The sequence below is a fragment of the Dendrobium catenatum genome, unplaced genomic scaffold (assembly GCF_001605985.2).
Source record: "Dendrobium catenatum unplaced genomic scaffold, ASM160598v2 original_scaffold_274930, whole genome shotgun sequence".
Classification (NCBI taxonomy): Eukaryota; Viridiplantae; Streptophyta; class Magnoliopsida; order Asparagales; family Orchidaceae; genus Dendrobium; species Dendrobium catenatum.
Window position 1 is genome coordinate 185,348 of NW_021593325.1, and position 18,759 is coordinate 204,106.

At 33.6% G+C, this 18,759-nt stretch overlaps 2 protein-coding genes across 2 annotated transcripts in view; both read right to left on the reverse strand.

The window, feature by feature from the left end:
• LOC110098723 (protein MET1, chloroplastic) overlaps positions 1-7,355 on the reverse strand; it is a 21,879-nt gene extending 14,524 nt beyond the window's left edge. The window contains exons 1-2 of the mRNA XM_020825635.2: positions 6,958-7,355; positions 2,492-2,598 (exon numbers count right to left, since the gene is read on the reverse strand). Coding sequence (XP_020681294.1) covers positions 2,492-2,598; positions 6,958-7,355 — 505 coding nt within the window. The remainder of the gene's footprint in view (positions 1-2,491; positions 2,599-6,957) is intronic.
• Positions 7,356-10,574: 3,219 nt separating this feature from the next.
• Positions 10,575-18,533, reverse strand: LOC110098708 (pumilio homolog 11). Its single transcript, XM_020825615.2, has 8 exons — positions 18,357-18,533; positions 15,978-17,713; positions 15,725-15,884; positions 12,339-12,502; positions 11,585-11,843; positions 11,361-11,474; positions 10,896-11,119; positions 10,575-10,638 (listed from the first exon to the last, which is right to left on the reverse strand). Exons 2-8 carry the CDS (start codon positions 17,603-17,605, stop codon positions 10,575-10,577), a joined length of 2,613 nt encoding a protein of 870 aa, XP_020681274.1. The 5' UTR covers positions 17,606-17,713; positions 18,357-18,533.
• Positions 18,534-18,759: the final 226 nt, after the last annotated feature.

Here is an 18,759-nt window from a genome sequence, read left to right on the forward strand (position 1 = left end):
AAGCCCCTATAGTTAATTACCCCTCCCGATCACGAGAGAGAACTTTCGATTAAGGCTAGTCGTCAATCAGATACGTATAGAATACGTGTTATCTGCATATAGTAGCAGCAATAAGTTTGGAATTTGGAGAACTGGATTTGGATTTGGGAATTTGGAAAGTATTGAAAAGTTTGATAATTTGGGCATATTTGATATTTAAAATAGGAATTGCACCATCTTGCACTTAAAGCGGATGGTGGTTCTTAACATTGGTGAAGTGTAAATCTGAAGAAGACTTTTTAGTATTATAAGATTTTGCTTTCATCTCCAAACTATTCTGTTACAAAAACTTTCCTGCATTACTAATCGTCTTTTTGACCTAAAAAGCTTAAGCTGATGGTGTCGTACGCTATTTTCTATTTAATTTTTAACATGCCCTTGTAATTGCCAATGTATGGTAAGCACAGGCTGGACTATCAATTCTTACATACAACAAATCCAATGTCCATTAATTTATTCATCTGATTACCTTGAAATAATCGTAATCAAACAATACAAATTGAAAAAAATAATCTCTGCATATACTGATATTTTACATTCAAATCTCACGTAGATCATATTTAAGTCAATTCAACCAAGCACAATGGATCAATCAGAATGATCAGTTCTACAAAGTCATGGGAATATAGCATAATCGCCATTGAGTATTCGACGAGGGCTGATTAAGGGGAATTTTCCCTAGGCAAGCAAAGGCTACTGGATCAAGAATCAAAGGCTATTCGCCTATGTTTTTCACTAAAAACATCAGAACTCAACGAGCCATGGCGGAGTCGTTCAAAGATTTCACATGGACTTGCCATTAACTTAAAAATCAATATGTAAATTATATAGTCTTTATTTTACAACAAATAATTATTAAATTTTGCTATATAGTTTTACTTGTATTGTTCAAATGGGATTTTTCCTACAACATTGTGCCTTAATCCAAATCTATTTATGAGTGATTATGGGCTAAGCCTAACACTTACAATCATTTTACACTTTCCGACAATTTAGTGAAATTCTAAACAATTACACTCTAAAATTTTTTTCCCATTGTACTATTCTCTTGTTTCTCAGCCACTCTTGTTAATAAGATTTTGGTGTTACTTACAGATAATTTTAAATCTAAAAGATAAAATATGTTAAGATACTACAATAACAACATCATCAAACATATATCTTACTACGTGGGGTTGGCCATATGAATTTTTTATTTCTATTGTGTTATATTAAGAGTCAAATTCTCATTTAAATCTAATAAAAAAAGGTCATTTCTAAGAATACTTTAGAACCAAGTCTTTTTAGGTTTACCTTTACCTTTCTTAGCATAGGCTGGATTTAATACATCTATATGCATAACGGAGCCATCAGAAAGCCGACGTTTTATGTGACCAAATCATCTAAGATGACTATCTCTAATCTTATTTGCTATTGGAGCGACTACAACCTTTTGGCGTATATACTCATTTTGCATTCTGTCCATTAAGTATAAAGTCACTCATCCACGCGAGCATTCTCATCTCTACAACACTTAACTTAATTTTATGCTTAACTTTTAATGACCAATATTTTGCATCATAAATTATGGGTCTCACCACCATCATATAAAAATTTTCCTTAAGTTTGAGGAGTACTTTTCTATCACACAACATTCATGATGCTTTCCTCCACTTCAACCATCCAACTTGAATTCTATTAATAAGATCCCCCTCTATTTCACCATCATTTTGAACAATAGATCCAAGATATCTAAAATGTTCACTCATTTCAATAATTTGATCACCCAATATTACAATCCCACCACAAGATCTATTACTAAAATTATACACCATGTATTTGGTTTTAGATCTACTCAAATGAAAACCTTTAGACTCTAATGTTGACCCTATAATTCAACTTTTCCTTAAACTCCCTCTCGTCTTTTCAACAAGAAGATTATAACAAGAAGATTATAATCAGCAAAAACCATACACCATAGTACATCCTCTTGCATAAACACTGTCATTGCCGAGTCCTAAGTTTTAGATGAAAAAAGTGGAGGGTTGTGTTAGGTAGACGACAACCAGCATAAAACTTGTCGAAATAATCATGACATACAATATGTAAAGATGAGAAGATAAAATGCTCAAATTTAGCTAGATGTTCGAAACATAAAATACATTTTAACCAAAACTGGAAACAATATTAAGGATTATTTTTTTTTCAAAAATAAATTTAAGTGTCTTTTAATTTTAAGCATTTTATCTTCTTCCCTAACACACATTTAACTTGATGCAACTAGATTTCCTGCAAAACCACAATGAAAAACGAGAAATCTATTTTTGGTGCAAAAATACTCATGAACCTGAAGCATTCAACAACAATATTTCTATTTCTCAGTTTCTTCTAAACACTTTATGAGAGAACAATCGTAGGCTAGTGAAGATAAAGTATGTAGAAACTGAGAATTTTGGAGAAGTATATAACTGACCATATCGTTTCTGCATTTTCATGAGCAAGGGTCCAATTCTTTGCCGGATTGTATACATTGTACGCCCATACTCAGCAGCTGGCCATATTTCTTCACCAAACACAGCACTGCATACAAGCATTATGCATCCGGTTCATTTTGAATTTGATTGGAAGCCAGTATTGAAAGAAAAATAAATAATAAGATAACTGACTTATAATAATTATTCTGAGAGTGTACAAAAGAAGCCCTTATTTCACTAAAGAACAATAGAAATATACTAATGTTTTTTTAAATAGTGAACAATTTCAGTAATACCTAGTTGATCCAAAAATGTAATTAAAACTGAGCTAGTAGCATAATTATATTTTAACAAATTTCCTTCTCTTTATCGAAACTTTTGATTAATCAATTAAAACAACTGCATAGTGTTCCCTCCTATAAATTCTGAACTGTAGGAATTTCTCCAAAATTTCTAATATTATTTGTTTTATTTTGTAAATTAAATGCGAATAAAGTAATGGATAATACTTTTTTAAATAATCAAAATATGATTGCTTGATTTCAAAGGGTGCGCTAAGCAGGAGTGATGCGCAAAATTATTTTTTTGGATGCCAAGCCAATGAGGTAGGGCAATTTATCCATTCTGTGCCTTAAGTTTTTTTTTTTCCACTTTTAGGTTGGGTAAATTAAAATATAATGCATTTTAACTAAGTGCATACGGAAAATTCAAGTATTTGGTTGGATGAATTTTAAATGCAATGTAATTAGAGATGTAAACGAGTCGAGCCAAGCTCGAGTCACCCTTGGCTTGAGCTTTAGCTTGATTAATTAATCGAGTTCGAGCTCAAACTCGTACTTGAACTTTATTTTTCAAGTTCAAGCCGGCTCGCTTATTATGAAAGAGAGAATGATTATGTTTTAAGCAATTATTATAATAAAATATTAAAAAAAATAAAAGAAAAATAATAAAGAATCACTTAATGTAAGAAAGTCAAATATAATTTTTAAATATGTTTAACAACCTAGTACTTAAAATGATGTAGAACAAAATGCTTGATTAAATATATAATGTTGAAAATAAACGCCTTCTGAATTAAAGCAATAATAATTATGTTTACATTTAGTAATTTAAACAAATGTTAGAACATTAAAGAGATGATTAAAGCTTAGGCTAAACTACATGTAAAAGTTTAGATTCATGAATAATCAATTCTAATCAAGATTAGTATTGTATGGGGGACTTCCAATAGAGATCCCTAATTTAACAATAAGATTAGGCACTATTAGAGTCTACTCACTCAAACTCTTGATGTGGGCTAAACAGAGATTGGTTGCACGACCCTTTATGATGCCACAAATTAACGAGAAAACTTAGAAAAGCAAAAGACTTAGAGTAGAAATTCACCTTGATCAAGATTTGGAAACTATCCGCCACTGAACGGACGAGAGTTGTTCGTCGATGGCGTTTGTGAGAGTAAAGACAATCCTCTCAACGCATTCTTCTACGGTTTGATCAATCTCAAGGTTGATGTCGAAGAACGGAGACTTAAGGATGTCGACTTGCCCTTGATCATTGTAAATGAAACCGTGATCAAATTATGGATCCACCATGCATGTGGGAATAGCCAATTTTAATGTACTAGCGCTTTCGGACAGCAAACGGTTTCTTTTTGGAGGGTTGGACAACAAAGATCCTTGCCGAAATTTTTTGGATAGCAAGCTATTTTTAGAAAAAAGAGGGAAGACGTGAGGGGGAGACTTGGGAGGAAGCGGCTAGGGTTGAGAGGGGTTAAGGAGGGGGGGGGTGATTTGAGAGTTTAGTGGAGTAGTTGAATTAGATAGGAGAGAGGGAGAGGGGTGGCTGGTCTTGGAAGGGAATTAGTGGATTGATTAGAGGGTTTAATTGGGGCATTAATTGAATAGGAGAGAGAAAGGTGGGATGACAGCCCTTGATTGGGATTGAATGGGGATTAATGAGAGGGAATTAGTAGTTGCTAGAATTAGAATTTTAAAATTAGGAAAGAGGTTTAAATCATCTCCTATTTTAAAATTCAGATTTGAAATAATTAAAAGGGTTTCCTAAAATAAGTTGTATTGTTTAGGAAAGGATTTGAATTTGAAGTGTCTTGTAAGAGTCAAGTTTGTAAGTCTTTCCTTTTATATGATATAAAAAGTTTGTTTTGTCTAATTAGTCTAATTTTTGTGAGTTATTGTAATCTTTTATTCTCTACAAAGAGTTGTTTTTTTGTGATAAAAAATTTGGGTCCCTCCCCAAATTTTTGATTGCATCACAAATACAATAACAGACCAAAAGACAATAGTGCCCCCATGGGGTCACAAACACCTACGCCCTCAAGTGAGGGTAAAATCAAAAAATAAACAACAATAAATCAAATGCAATAAATAACTCAAAAATAAAGCGAGGTAATAGTGGTTGTCGATCGTCAGCCCCGTCTCTGGTAAACTCTCCATGGTCGAATGCCCTCATCATAAAATCATGTGTTAATATATTTTTAAGTTTTTTTTTATATTAATATTTTTTTTAAACAAGCTATCTCTTGAACAAACTAGTAAAGTCAAGACTAGTTCAAGATTGACTCGTTAGCTCATCAAACTAAGCTCATGAGCCATTTATGAAGTTGAGCCTGAGCCGGCTCATGAGTCAGCTTGACTCACTTACACCCCCAAACATAATTCATTAGTCAATTTCACAATCTAGTTACTAAATTAACCGCTTTTAAAATATACTATAAATTATCTGTTATTGCCGCCGCAACCTACTCCTGCCACCATTGTCATCAGCACCCCCGCTCATCATTGTTGGCTGCCTGTTGCCACCTTCCATTGCCTACAACAACCAACCACGGCCTGACGGCTGCCACTGCCACAACCCACCTCCTGCCCACTGATGGTCGTAGCCCGCCTGCCATTGGCAATAGCTCATTCTCGTCGTCAGCTTTTGTCGTCGCTGCCCACCGCCGTCTGCTAAAACTACTGGTCATCGACCATCACCATCTTTGGGTTGTACGCTACATTCATTTTACTTCAAACCAAACAAAAAATAATAATTACTTGCATTTATTTTACACTCATACAAACAACTCCAAATATTTTAAATACATTATATATTTTTACATTGTATTCTATTTTATTTTGCATTCTTTTTTCATCAAACTAAATAGCCCCTAAAAAACATTTTAATACATGGAAAATGTATACAAATGGATATAAGCTGATCTTACAAAGTCTATCACACCGTGGACCAACTGAAAAAAAATGAACTCATCTAAAAAGAGTTGAAAGTAGACTACTAAATCTAATCGCATATATGGACAAAGTTACCATTAAACATTTCAAGAGGCTCTATGGGGCAGGTTGAAATGGGATTTAAATTGGATTTAATCTATAGTTTTCCTAACGCTATATAATAAGTTTCAAAATTTCACCTAAAATAAATTCTGGATTTAATAAGATTTGATAAATCTTGGCTAAAATTTAGGATTTGACATTTCAAGAAATTTAATTCAGCAGAATTTACTAAATCTCCAATTTTAATGTACAAATAAACATGTTAGAGATTTGTTTGGATTTAAAATAGAACCACCAAAATTTTTACCAATTGCTATTAAATACTGCTTGATAGATTTACTAAAAAGGGCCAGTTAATTTAAAGCTTCAACAGGATTGATAATGATATAACATACATCAAAAGTGGGAAAAAGTTCAGAGGATTTAGCAGTGCCCGAAATATATCAGGTCTGAAATGACTAGCAACATTGGATTAACAAAGCGCTTAGATATACAAAGCTTGAGCATTGGATGATTAAGCTGTTAATCATTCCCTTGATGGCCGTCTCAGCAATCAGGTTCCTCCTTGGATGGTAGTTTCCGCAACCAGGAAAATTTCTCTTTTATGATGTGCTGATTTTGGTTAGTCTCTGTTTAATCTTTGCTCATTCTGAGTCCAGTTGTAATTTTTAAAATGTTTTTTTCTGGTTAATCTCTTTTTAATCTTCCCTGCTGGCTTTGTGTTCGGCTTAGTTTGCTTTATATTTTGGCCTGTTTTCTTTTTGTTCTTTCACAGCTTTTTGTTTCATAAAGGTTGTAACTATTTTTCATAGTGAATGAAATTTGGCACTGTCCTAAAATTCCCCAAAAAAAAGAAGAAGAGGATTGTGCAGACTCAGAAGAATTCAAAATTACTAGATAATAAATAGAATGTACGGCTTTAATAAAAGCCCATTGGATTGCATATATGTTCACATTTGCAAGTTTTAAGAAATGTACGACATTAACATTATTCAAAACATAAAATCTTAAAATTCGATTCGCAGTGTTAATAGATGTTCATAGAATTCTTTCTTTCTTGTTTCGGCTCTTAATTTTCCAATTCGAAGTGTTCCATCGTAAACTTTTGCCGGATCAAATGACATGAAATTGCAAAGGTTCTTGCAGGGCTGATGAGTAAGGAGAGAGTTCCATACCTAGTGGCAATGACTTTGTCTCCCACAGCAAACTTGCCAGTCTTGTCTGCAAAGCTTCCCGGAGCTATGGCATCAATGTAAGTGGATCCATCCCTTCCCTTTGTAAATCTCAACCCATAAGGCTTCTCAATCTCAACCTCATACTCCTCATACTTCTCATCATCTTCTTCCCCCTCGCCCCCCTCCGACTTCGATGGCTCGGATTCTGTTTCTGATAAAGAAGCCCTAACCACGAAAGCCGCGCAATTTGTCAACTGCTGGTTCCCCCTGGCTTTGGCAAAGGAATCGGAAAGGGTTATGAACTTGGCATGGGACAGAAATGGGTTCTGTCTGCCGTGCTTTGATCTTGGAAGAGGAGATGAACAGAGATAGGGATTAGTGATGGAAGCTACGGACATGGTTTCTGTGCTTCCGTTCCAACCTTTTTGCTTAGTTTATGATGGTTCAGAGATCAGAGAAAGAGGGCTTGTGGATGGGAGAGAAGGGTTTTTGCCTTTTTGGATTACATGGAGTCTCTGCACTTGTGGCTCTCCTTTTGCAGTGAAGAAGACACAATTTGAAATAGTGGGTACAAATTCGGGTTTATGGGTCAGTTTTGATTTATTTGAAAAAATAGGTCAATTATGATCTATTTGAAAATAGTAGATCAGTTTTGATCTATTTAAAAATAATTAAACACGAATATGATTTACTAGAAATTCTGAAATTGACACTTTTGTTAAGTAGATTGAAAATCTCAACATGAACCTGACCTAATCAAATTTCTAGTAAATCATATTCGTGTTTAATTATTTTTAGTTGAGTACAAATATTATTTTTATATAAGTTCTATTTATTTTTAGTCATAAATTTATATTATTTGTATTATTATTATGTCATTTAAATCTTGTGGAGAGTGAAGATAGAGAGAGAGAGCTCACCTAAGAAAGGGGAAGAGAGAAAATTACAAATTTCACATCCACCCTTAGCTAAGCCTTAATTTGATGGAAGATGAGGGGGAAAATGTGAAAACTCATGTAAGTATGTAATTACCAATTCTCCATGATGTAAATTTTATAAATGGACGTGGAATTTTATGTTGTAAGTAACCATATTTTGAAATGCAATTACGATTATTACTCTTTTTCTGAACTAAGTTTGGTGGCTAATTTTTTTATCTCTTTGTTGATGAATTTGATAATGATATCCATCCTTTGCTGTCCTTTTAGTTTTTTTTATATGTTGTTGTTGTCTTGTTTGCAACTACTACGAGCCTTCACCCGAACGTTAAAAAAATAAAAATCATTTTTGCATATGTGAACAGTGCGACGCCTCAAAAAAACCTGTTTTTTTTTTTAACGAAAATAAAGATAAGAAAGAATATACGTGATTTTTTTTTGTAAGAACTGAAGTTCTGTTGAAAATAAATTACTATTTAATATGACTATTAAAGCATTTTAAAGTAGAAAATAAAGAGTTCGATTGGAGATGCCCTTCTTTGTACTCTTCTTCCATAACTCTTCAAAGTTGTATCACCGCTTCATTAATTTGTATTAGAGCTTTGGATGATGATTATTTTAAGTGAAGATCAAGTGATTCAAATTTACTGACAACACTGATCCTTTGAAAGGTTTTCTTACGGCATCTCCATCCGAAGAACTCATTTTTCACTTCAAAATGCAATAAAACTTTAAAATGTAGTCATTCTTCTCCAATTGAACATCATTTATTTTTCTTTGGCGCACTTCTTGCGAAGGTAATTATCTTTGGCGCTCTTTTCTCCTCTTTTGTGCGCTTCTTCGATAAATCCCGCAACGATAATTTTTTTTGACATAGGTGAACAATCCAACGCTAATATTGGCATCCCACTGTTCACCTACCTGGATTTGATGTGCGATTTGGAGTTTGGATGGAGTAGATGGTGGGATGGGATACGGTGGTATGGAGTTTGGTTGGAGATGGTCTTATATATAGCTATGAGAGTGTGCTGAAAATTCACAAGTACATTTCTTTTGCTTTGGTTACTTAAAAAAAAAAAAAAAACTAGAGCAAATAATACCAAGATTTTTATGTGGAAAAACTAAAAAGGTAAGAAAACACGAGGTCTGGCCTAGTTTGAATGAATCCACTTATATTTGTAATTGATTGCAAATGACACCCCTCCTTGAAGAAGGGTGCTGGCTCAATGTAACAAATACACATTGTGTAGAGTGCATTACATGGCAGCTATTCTTAAGAGAGTGTTGGCATGTTTGTTTAGTCATTAAGGCTGTAGTCAACAGACGATGGTGGTCGAAAGGATTGCAATCAGCAAGCGACGATGGTCGGAGTAATCGTAATCGACGGGTAACGATTGTCGATGGCACTATAGTCGGCGGACAAAAATGGTCGGAGGGACCGTAGTCTGCAGGTTACGGTGGTCTGTAAAAACCTGGGCAATGGCAGCGCTGGAGGGAGCAAGAGAGATCTCAAGTTTTCTTGTTTTTTCCTCTCCTTCTCATGAGAAGAATGAGAGGCTATTTATAATTTTTTTAGAGTTGCACGACTAGTAAATATGGAAAAAATTAAGGGAAAGTTGGGAGTGTTCCAACAGATGGCCAATGTCAACTCCCTTGATCATGAATCATTTATGGAGCATTTAAGTGTCTTAATGATGTAAGAATTAAGTATTCTTGGGCTCATTGGATTTGTCTCGTCAAGCCGCTCGATTTGACTATAAGTATGCCACATTCAAATATTATTTGGTCATACAATTAATGATCTGAAGCTTTCTAGTAGGCTTTGATCCTTTAATTTGTGATCATTTGGGCTCGGACTGGACTAAACTTGGTGTAATTGTGATCGTCTCATTAAGACGATCAATTTGACTATAAGTTTTCTTAAATCGGAGTTTAGATTGTCTCATATTTAATGTTTGAAATTTCTTACTCATATTTACATTGAGATTCGCATTTGATCCTTTTTTTTTGTGAGATATCAAGAAGGAATATATGCTAAGATTTCATACCGTAAGCACCACACCATGAAACAAAACAGAGAAAACACCACTTTACAAACTATATAATAACATTTACTAGAAACCAAGTTACAATAAGCAGCTACTGGCTTCTCTCTCTCTCTCTATCTCTGTATACCAAATATTAAATAACCTTCAAGAATAAGCCAGTTCATATACAGAAACGTCTTACTATTTTGCAAAACCATCATAAATAATAACCATAGTACTTCAGATATTCAAAACATTCCTCTTAGCTTGTCTACAAACAATGCAGCTGTGTGGTTTTTACTTTGGCTTTACAACTCTCCAGATGTTGCACAAGCCTGTTCTATAGATATTTGCTGTGCTGCACCAAAAAAAAAACCTTTTTAAGTTTAGCCCAAAAATAAGGTGAAGGTTTGATTGAAGAATTCAATTTTCTTCTTGTTTTTCAGAAGTTCCTACAATGATAAATAGTTTTTTTAAAACCAAATCTTCGACAAATTGAAGGATTCAATTTTCTTGTTGTTTTTTCAGAAGTTTCTACAGTGATAACTATTTTTAAAAAACGTTCATGTCGAGATAATTTTTAAAAAAATTATAAGATTCATAACAACTTTTAAAAAATCTACTTTTTCGATAAAAGCTTCACAATAAATTTTTAAACAGCTACAATCACACCAAATGGCCCCTTGCAGCTATCAGGAAAAGCAGTTGTAGAATATCTGTTAGAAAAGCATACTTAAAAGTTATTGTGGATATTACAAATTTTTTCTTCTAAAAAAAGTAGAACAGTAAGTTTCATATAACTATCACATTTTAATATATTGTATGATAAAAAACATGGGCGGATCCAGCTTCTTTTTCAGGGTGGGCAAAATTTTTTTGGGGGGATTCCAAATTTAGACTTAAGCTCGACTTTTGAGCTTGAGTGAAAAATTGTAGCTCACTAGAGAAGCATTGATGGGACATGGCGGCTCACAATGGTGTGTGTTGGAGAACGTATAATCGTGACTTGCGAGAAGGCTGTGAAGTGCGAACTAAGAGCGATTCTTGAACGTTGAATGCGACTAGGTAGAAGAGGGCTGCGAAGACGAAGGCGGCGACGTCTTGAACATCGAATGCGACGGGGAAGAAGAGATTAGTGAAAGCGGCTGTGAAGTACGAATTGGCAGGATGGACAAGGACGCTTGGGATTGATAAAATCTGGGCAAAAAGAATTTTTGATGGGGAGCAAAATACCCAAAATACCTCATCTAATACATTATATTTTTTTTTAATGCCCACCCTGACTAAAGGGGTTCCGCCCATGATAAAAAGCTACTTCTTGTCCAAAATTATCCAAAAAATAATAATAAATTATAGCCAAACAAAAAAATAGTTGCTCATAAAACAAAAGTATGAAAAGTTGCTCTACACAGAACTCTCAGACTGGCATGAAAATTACCTCATCAGAGAATGAGGCTCTTGAAAGAACTTTCTTCCCATAAGGGCTATTGCGGAGCGCCCAATCATGGCGTTTGATAGTCGCTACCAGAGCAACGTGAAGATCTCTGTACATCTTTCATGATCATGCGTGACAATTTAGTACTTGAAGCCATATAAATGAAACAAACATGCAAAAATCCTCCTCTTAAGAAAGAAAGGAATGGAGAAAAGATGAAAAAGTACCTTGGATTCACTGAGAGCTGATTGCATTACATAGTTACCGTATTTATCTTGCAGTATCTGCCTTAGTCGAGGAGAGTTCATTAGTTCCTCAATAATTTGAACACAATTATTCTCTCCAGAAAATTTGAGGCATTTTTCAACCACATTGCTTCCGTACTTCTGCATTGATAGATGCTCATAATTGCCCTTTAGCTGATTCAGTACAGCAGCAATAGTCCGTGGGTCTTTCAGATCAAGAACAAATTGAACTACATAATTCCTTCACAATAACAGATTCAGGCAGGAGTCATTATTAATAATTGTAAAGGTATATATATATATATATATATTAAAGTATATTTTATAAAAACTTAAAAGAAGCCTCTTATTTTTAATTTTAAAATATATTACATAAATAATAATAACAGCCAGGTTAACATCAAATTTTTTCTATGACATTTTTTTCAAAATGTTGATTTTTGCAAAAGAACCAACCCTTTTATCTTCAATTGAGTTTAAAATATTTTATAAATTTAAATTTATTTATTATTTTATGATTATATGAATTAATTGTATATATATTTAATTTATATTATTATTATATAGAGTTTTCAGTTTTCAAGATATGATATTATAATGTTGTATCTAATGCGTGTCTATGTCATATATTTTTAATAATAGTTGTGTCTCATGTTCTTGCCGTATTATGTTTGTATCAATGTGTTCATAATAGTAAATCATAGTCTTAAATGGTAAATATGATGCATCATCATACCCATATGGATCTTTAGAAAGGAGAAGGGAGTAGGATGAGATCTTGGTCATAAGTCTCTTCTTTTGATCACCATCTGAATGTTTGAGACAAGTTTGAAGCACACAACAGCCTTGACGATCTTTGGCCAACTCAATACAATGAGAGATTACTGCGTCCATAAGATTCTGCAAGATAAAGGATGGCATGAATGTTTTATCGATCCAAATCCTATCAAACGTTATTTAAATTATGGTCTTACTGTAATTTAGTTCCTAAAAGGTCTCTAGAAGATATCAACAAAAAGCATAATATGTATAAAACCTAAAAAAAAGATTTTCAATATATTTGTCATAAATTAATAAGTTTCTTAAAAACTGCAAGCCAGTCAATGCTATAGAGATGCTTCACCCAAATAGAATAGACATCTAGCAACTTGACAAAAAAAAAAAAAAAAAAAAGGTTGGAAAATATTTTCATTGCAGAATATGAAAATTATTTTGATGATAAGTTTAGTGCACAAAGAAATATATAGAAATTCTACATCAAAAGCTAAAAGAAAGAGTTTAATTGAGTTCTAGAAACTAGGTACTTCTCACTTATTTTAGTTGTACTGCAAGAAGTGATGAGTGCAATAGTCTGCAATGATGAGCAATGGAATAAACATTAATAATTGTTCTGGATGCAAACTCTAAATATTGATGCACAACAAGCCAGAACAAACAATGCTTTCACTATTAGCAAAATTATGTTTATCATGATGCATAAGTTCCTTAATAAAAGGGGCATAAATTGTAGTTTTCAAACTCAAATAAAATTGGAAAACCAGTAGAATCTTCTATTTAGTTTATGATAGCTAGGGCATCCCTTCACTACTTGGCATAGTAAGGGAATTTACAAGATCTCATCATGCACACATCAAAGTCTTATGATGATATTTTTTCTCTTTGCATGGGTCAGTTTTCAAGCGGTTGATATTATTGACTAAGTATTCCAAGATGAAAACGAAAACGAAGACCCAATTTTTATAACAATGCCTAGTGAAGATGGAAATTAATAATTTCATATTATGAATAATCTGTAATTGTAGAAGCTAATTTCATTAACTAGCTTGAAGAAGATTTGATCTTTAATTTTCAAGATGGGATGTTACAACAAAGTCCTAATTAGTGGCTACCATAAAGTTCTAAATGAAGGTCATTATAAAATCTATAATGGAGGTTATTATAAAAATATAGATAATAGAGACTACAAAAGTCTTCAATAGTGGTTGATTATTAATGTTAGAAGAGAACTCTTCATTATATATTTATATAAACTCATATAGTCCTCACTTTCATAGCATCTCACAATAAAAAGCAACAACTACAGAGAAAGAAAGGAAAGATCAAATGAGCAAAGTTTTACTTTTAATCATGACAATAGTAAATCTAAAAATAAATTTTTTTTTTTTTGCTTCTTTTATAAAAAGAAGGACACACAAAGAAGAATTAATTTTCTTTGAAAAAGAGAGAGCAAGAACAGGATGAGAACTACAAAAAAGATAAGTCGGCTGATGCAAGTACTGCTACAAATTTTTCTAGTTGAGGAATTGGTGATGACTGAAAATAATGTGTAAAGAACAGTGGATTCTGGACTAAGCTTGTTCTAATTTAGGTATATTTTCCACATATAAGTTAAGTTCTAGTATTCGTGCTAATATAGAAAATAGACTATGTGCAAGATTTGAGGTTCTGGCACTGTTAAGTAAAAGTCGCATGATGGTGTAACTATCTTTTTGGATGAAGTCCAGTATGTGTCAGATTTCAAGAAAAATCTAATATATTTAATTGCTCTTAGTGTTAGAGGATATAGATTCTCGGGTCATGCTGCACCCTTAAGGTCTTTGAGGGTTTATTAGTTGATTTGAAGGCAAATAGAATTAGTGAACTCTATCTATATTTTGTAAAATACAATGCAACGTGTTGATGCGTTGGATTATACACCCATGGTGGCAGCTAATTGAAGCAAGAATAATAAAACATATATGGAGTCAAATATTAGAAAAGTCGAAGATGCTATGAAATCTATTAATGATGATTTGAAAAAAAATAATGTAAAATAAAATTTCTATCAAATTGAAACTTCCAAAGGAGGAGTGGACATTCCATGATAGGCAAAAATTCATAATAACTGAGCATCATAATAAAATAAATTCCATAAGTTTGCCACTGATGGACTAGGGTATTATAAAACTTTTATTAAGCTATGTGACTGATGCAATGGAGTTGCCACACAGAGAAGCATTCAATATGATCATTAAACTAGTAGGAGATTGTTAAGTATAGAGTTTAATTTTATCAATTATCATGGATAAGATTTCATCTTGATTTTTTTATGGCTGCCACAAAACTCTACTTGGAGACTACCACAAAATCCTAACTAGAGGTTACTATAAAGCACTAAATGGAGGCCACTACAAAATTTTACAATACAGGCTACAAAAGTCTTCAATCGTAGTTAATAATGAATGTTTAGATGGTGAACTCTTCACCATATAAACTCATGAAATCCTCACCTGTATAGCATTCCACAACAAGAAGAAACAAAATTAGAGGAGGAAGAGAAAGAGATAGGAGAAGGATGTCATCAGTCGTGAAACTATATATCAAAATAAATAAAACAAATTGTGCATGCATATTAAAATAATAAAACAATCCCATGAACCTTTGAAAGGTTTATATTTTCTTAGTGTTTAATTTTAGGTAGGACTAACTACAAATTTAATCCCAAAACTCAAGCTTAGACACAGATCTAGATTGCACTGACTTATATACAGGCTTTATAAAAATTTAAAATTTAATTAGTTTTGATGTATGGAGGGAACTCTGCAGAATTAATATTCACAGTTCTTTACTCTATGATGTTCATGGGATTTCAGCACATCATAATTTAGTTGAAGCGTTATGATGTCCTAACATTCAAAGTAATCAAATAACCAGCTTCACTTCCGACTAATTTGTAGGCCAAACCAGTACATTAACCATTGAAAAATATCAAAATTTACTGAAAGTTGCATTGTCGTAGGAGAATTATAATTTCAATAAAAAAATCTTAAGGTCTCAAATACATTTAGAGAGCACTAATTATGATACATATTTTAAAGAAAAAATTAAAATCAATGATAAGCTTCATTTTACCTAGGAAACAATGATTTTGTAGCATGATAAACTGCTTAAACAACATCATATAAAATAAAATCACCAGGGAGCACTAAAAAGTGCTCATATGCACAGTAAAACTGAACTCAAAGAAAATAATAAAATACTGAGTAGAAATTGACCAAAATTACAGATATCATCATAAATAATAATAATAAAAAGTTTTAATTTAGAAACTATCTTTGTTTGTATAGAACTCAAAAATATTACCATGCTATATTTAGAAAGATACTGAAAGCACCGCTGTGCAACATGATTTCCATTGATGTTTTTCATTAATGAAACTATGTATGGCTCTAAAGATGACAAAACGAAGGAAGCATGCTCTGGGGTCTTCAGAGTTTCAATTAGTTTCTGCACAGCACGAGTTCTGCACTTGATAAAAGAAAATCACTAGGAAATTAACGGTAAATAGTAAACATTACTATGGAAACTTGCATAATAAAAAAAATGAGAATCATACCCATGCATATCACAAGACATTCTAAACAGTTCACCAGTTGTTCGAGTAATGACCTTGAGTATGAGTGTCATTTGTACCTCATTACATAATTCTAGAAGCTTCTGAACAAAATAATTCCCAAAAGGATGAGTGATAAGTTCAACAATGTGGCAAATGATCTCGAAAAGGATCTCATCAATGTCTTCCTGACTACATTGAGTGAGTTTTTTCTGCAGAAAGCGGCATCCATGCTGATTCTTTGCCATCAAATATACCCTCCCAATGACATCATCCACAGAATTATATTTTATCTGCATTGGCTGTAAGGAAAGCCTGGGATCAAAGCCAACAGGAGGTGAATATCTATGGTTCTGATTGTCTAATCGCAAGAATCCATTACTCAGACAACAAGGCTGATGGGTATGGCAATCAGACAATCTCACATTTTTTTCATTTAAATGCAATGATTGATCAGTTGTGAGAGGATTAGGCCTAGGAATCGCAACTGTGTCTGCTCCATGAGACCTTCTCAAAATCTTTTCAGGAAAGGATTTCTTCACAACTCTATCAAAAATTTGTTGACCATGGAAATCTTTGACAGAACAAGTTGAACCATTACTAGATAATAATTTTTCTCCATGTGAAGATGAGGAGTTCTCAACCCTACCTGATGATCCCCAATGTTGATATTGACAATAATTCAACTGATTAGATTTATAATCAAGTACACTGGCATTCATATATGGATTTTGATAACACTGTTCAAACCGGCGAGGGATAGGAAACTCAACGCATTGGTGCACTTTATTCCCATTTAAAGGCCTCATACCCAAATTCATAATCTTTTGAACTTGAATGGCTTCAGGACTGTAATTTTGCAAGTTTTCAGCATATAAATACTGTGAATTGAATTGAACATATCTTTCAGAGAAGCTGCCAAATACAATCTCTGATATTGGCTTTGGTTCATAACCATCTGGTTTAAATAACTTCGGATTACGCCGACAATCATTTCCATAACTCAGATTGACAAATCCAGTTCTTTGCAGTATTGGAGACTGTGATTCAAGTTCAATACTTGGTAAAGTAACACCATTAACGGTTCTGGATAGAGGTGGAAAATTCATGTCTAACATATCATATCCAAAGAGAGATTTGCTTAGGTGATTGGCTGACTGCCCATTCGGCAAGCAAGTGATTTCGGAAGAGTTCTGGTTAGCTGGCGTTGAAGAACTTAGTATCATGGCTATATTCTCTTTGATTCTCATTTCGTCGAATGACATTGTGAGGGAATTGTCATCTGGCAAATTGGAATTATCTTGCCCAGCAATCATCTCAGAAATTTTGCAATTAGTTCCTTTTTCTTGGAGTTTTTTATCATCAGGATAAATCGACATGTTCTCTTGCTGTGTAGCAGGCAGAGGAGATTTATAAAGATTAAGAGACTTGCTTCTAGGAGAAAAAAGTTTAGTATCTTTTCTGCAAGGAGATTCCTTCTCTAACTCTAAGGAGATTATATCCAACCCCTGGAAAGGAACAATGAGCCTATGATGCACAGTAAGAGAATTCCCATAACTTGTATTGGGAATTTTTCCACCAAGAAGCTTATCATATTCATCACAGTCTTCCTCAGCTATGCCTCCTTCCATGACAGAAAGCGTGGTGTTTTATGCAGCTTCAAAATGCAAAAATAACAGCCAGTCCTTATTAGCAATGCAGATCCACAAATGAGTTACTTAAAGCCATAGAATTCCTATCTGCAACAAGAATCAAAGTACATTACAATAGGATGGTTAGCACACTTCTCCAAATCACATTCAATGAAACAAATAACATAAGAAATTCCACAAGCCTTCCAAAGACATAAGAATTCAACACATCAGCCAATGTTGCTAAGAAGGTGACCAAAATTATTGAGTTGTTGATGAAAGATTAACTGCCATTGTAAATCTCATCTATTGGTTCAATCCAAGATTTGTTAAATGCCAACAATATTCACGGGATTTAACCGATTTAACAAATTTCCTCTCACAAATCTTAAATCCCAATGTTCACATGCCAAACAATTTTCAAGTTTGAATTCTCTCAAGATATCATCAAATGATCTCCAACATAAAAATCACAAATGTCCACTCGAAAACAATCCCAATTACCTAATCAAGGATGCAAATCCAATTTAGCTTTTTAATCACAGAGATTCATAGAACCAACTCTATCTCTCAACATAAAATCAAATGCACCCAAATACGCAGAACCATTAAAACCCTGATTATCCAAAAAACATTTCTTGAGCAAAAAGAAACGCAAAATCAGGATAGGAATAGAAGAAACGTTAAAGCCCCATTACAGAATGATCGGTAAACACAATCGGATGGAATCTCCGAACGATAAGGATCTCACCGCCGATGAAACTCAAACCAGCGCAAAGTCACGAGCTGCCAAAGATGTTTTAAAAAAACCAGTTTTGGAATTTGGGAATGTGAAGAAGGAAATGGAGGACTCGCGACGACGGGTGGCGTGATGAAGAAGCCGGACAGCAAGGAGAGGTTTTTAATGGCGAGTGACTCTCTCCCTCTCTCCCCCTCACGCTACAGCATAGCCTCTACCAGTAGTTTCCATACATGAAAGAAGTCTTACATGCCGTTTGAGGTTTGGAGGACCATACCATGCATGGTGGACAACTTATATTTATTTATTTAGTGTGTAAACATAAATTCGATAAAGCGAAGGGCTTCGACGATAAATTCTTAACCTTTTTTAGAAAAGTTTACCTAATAATAGATTTATACATAAATAAAAAATG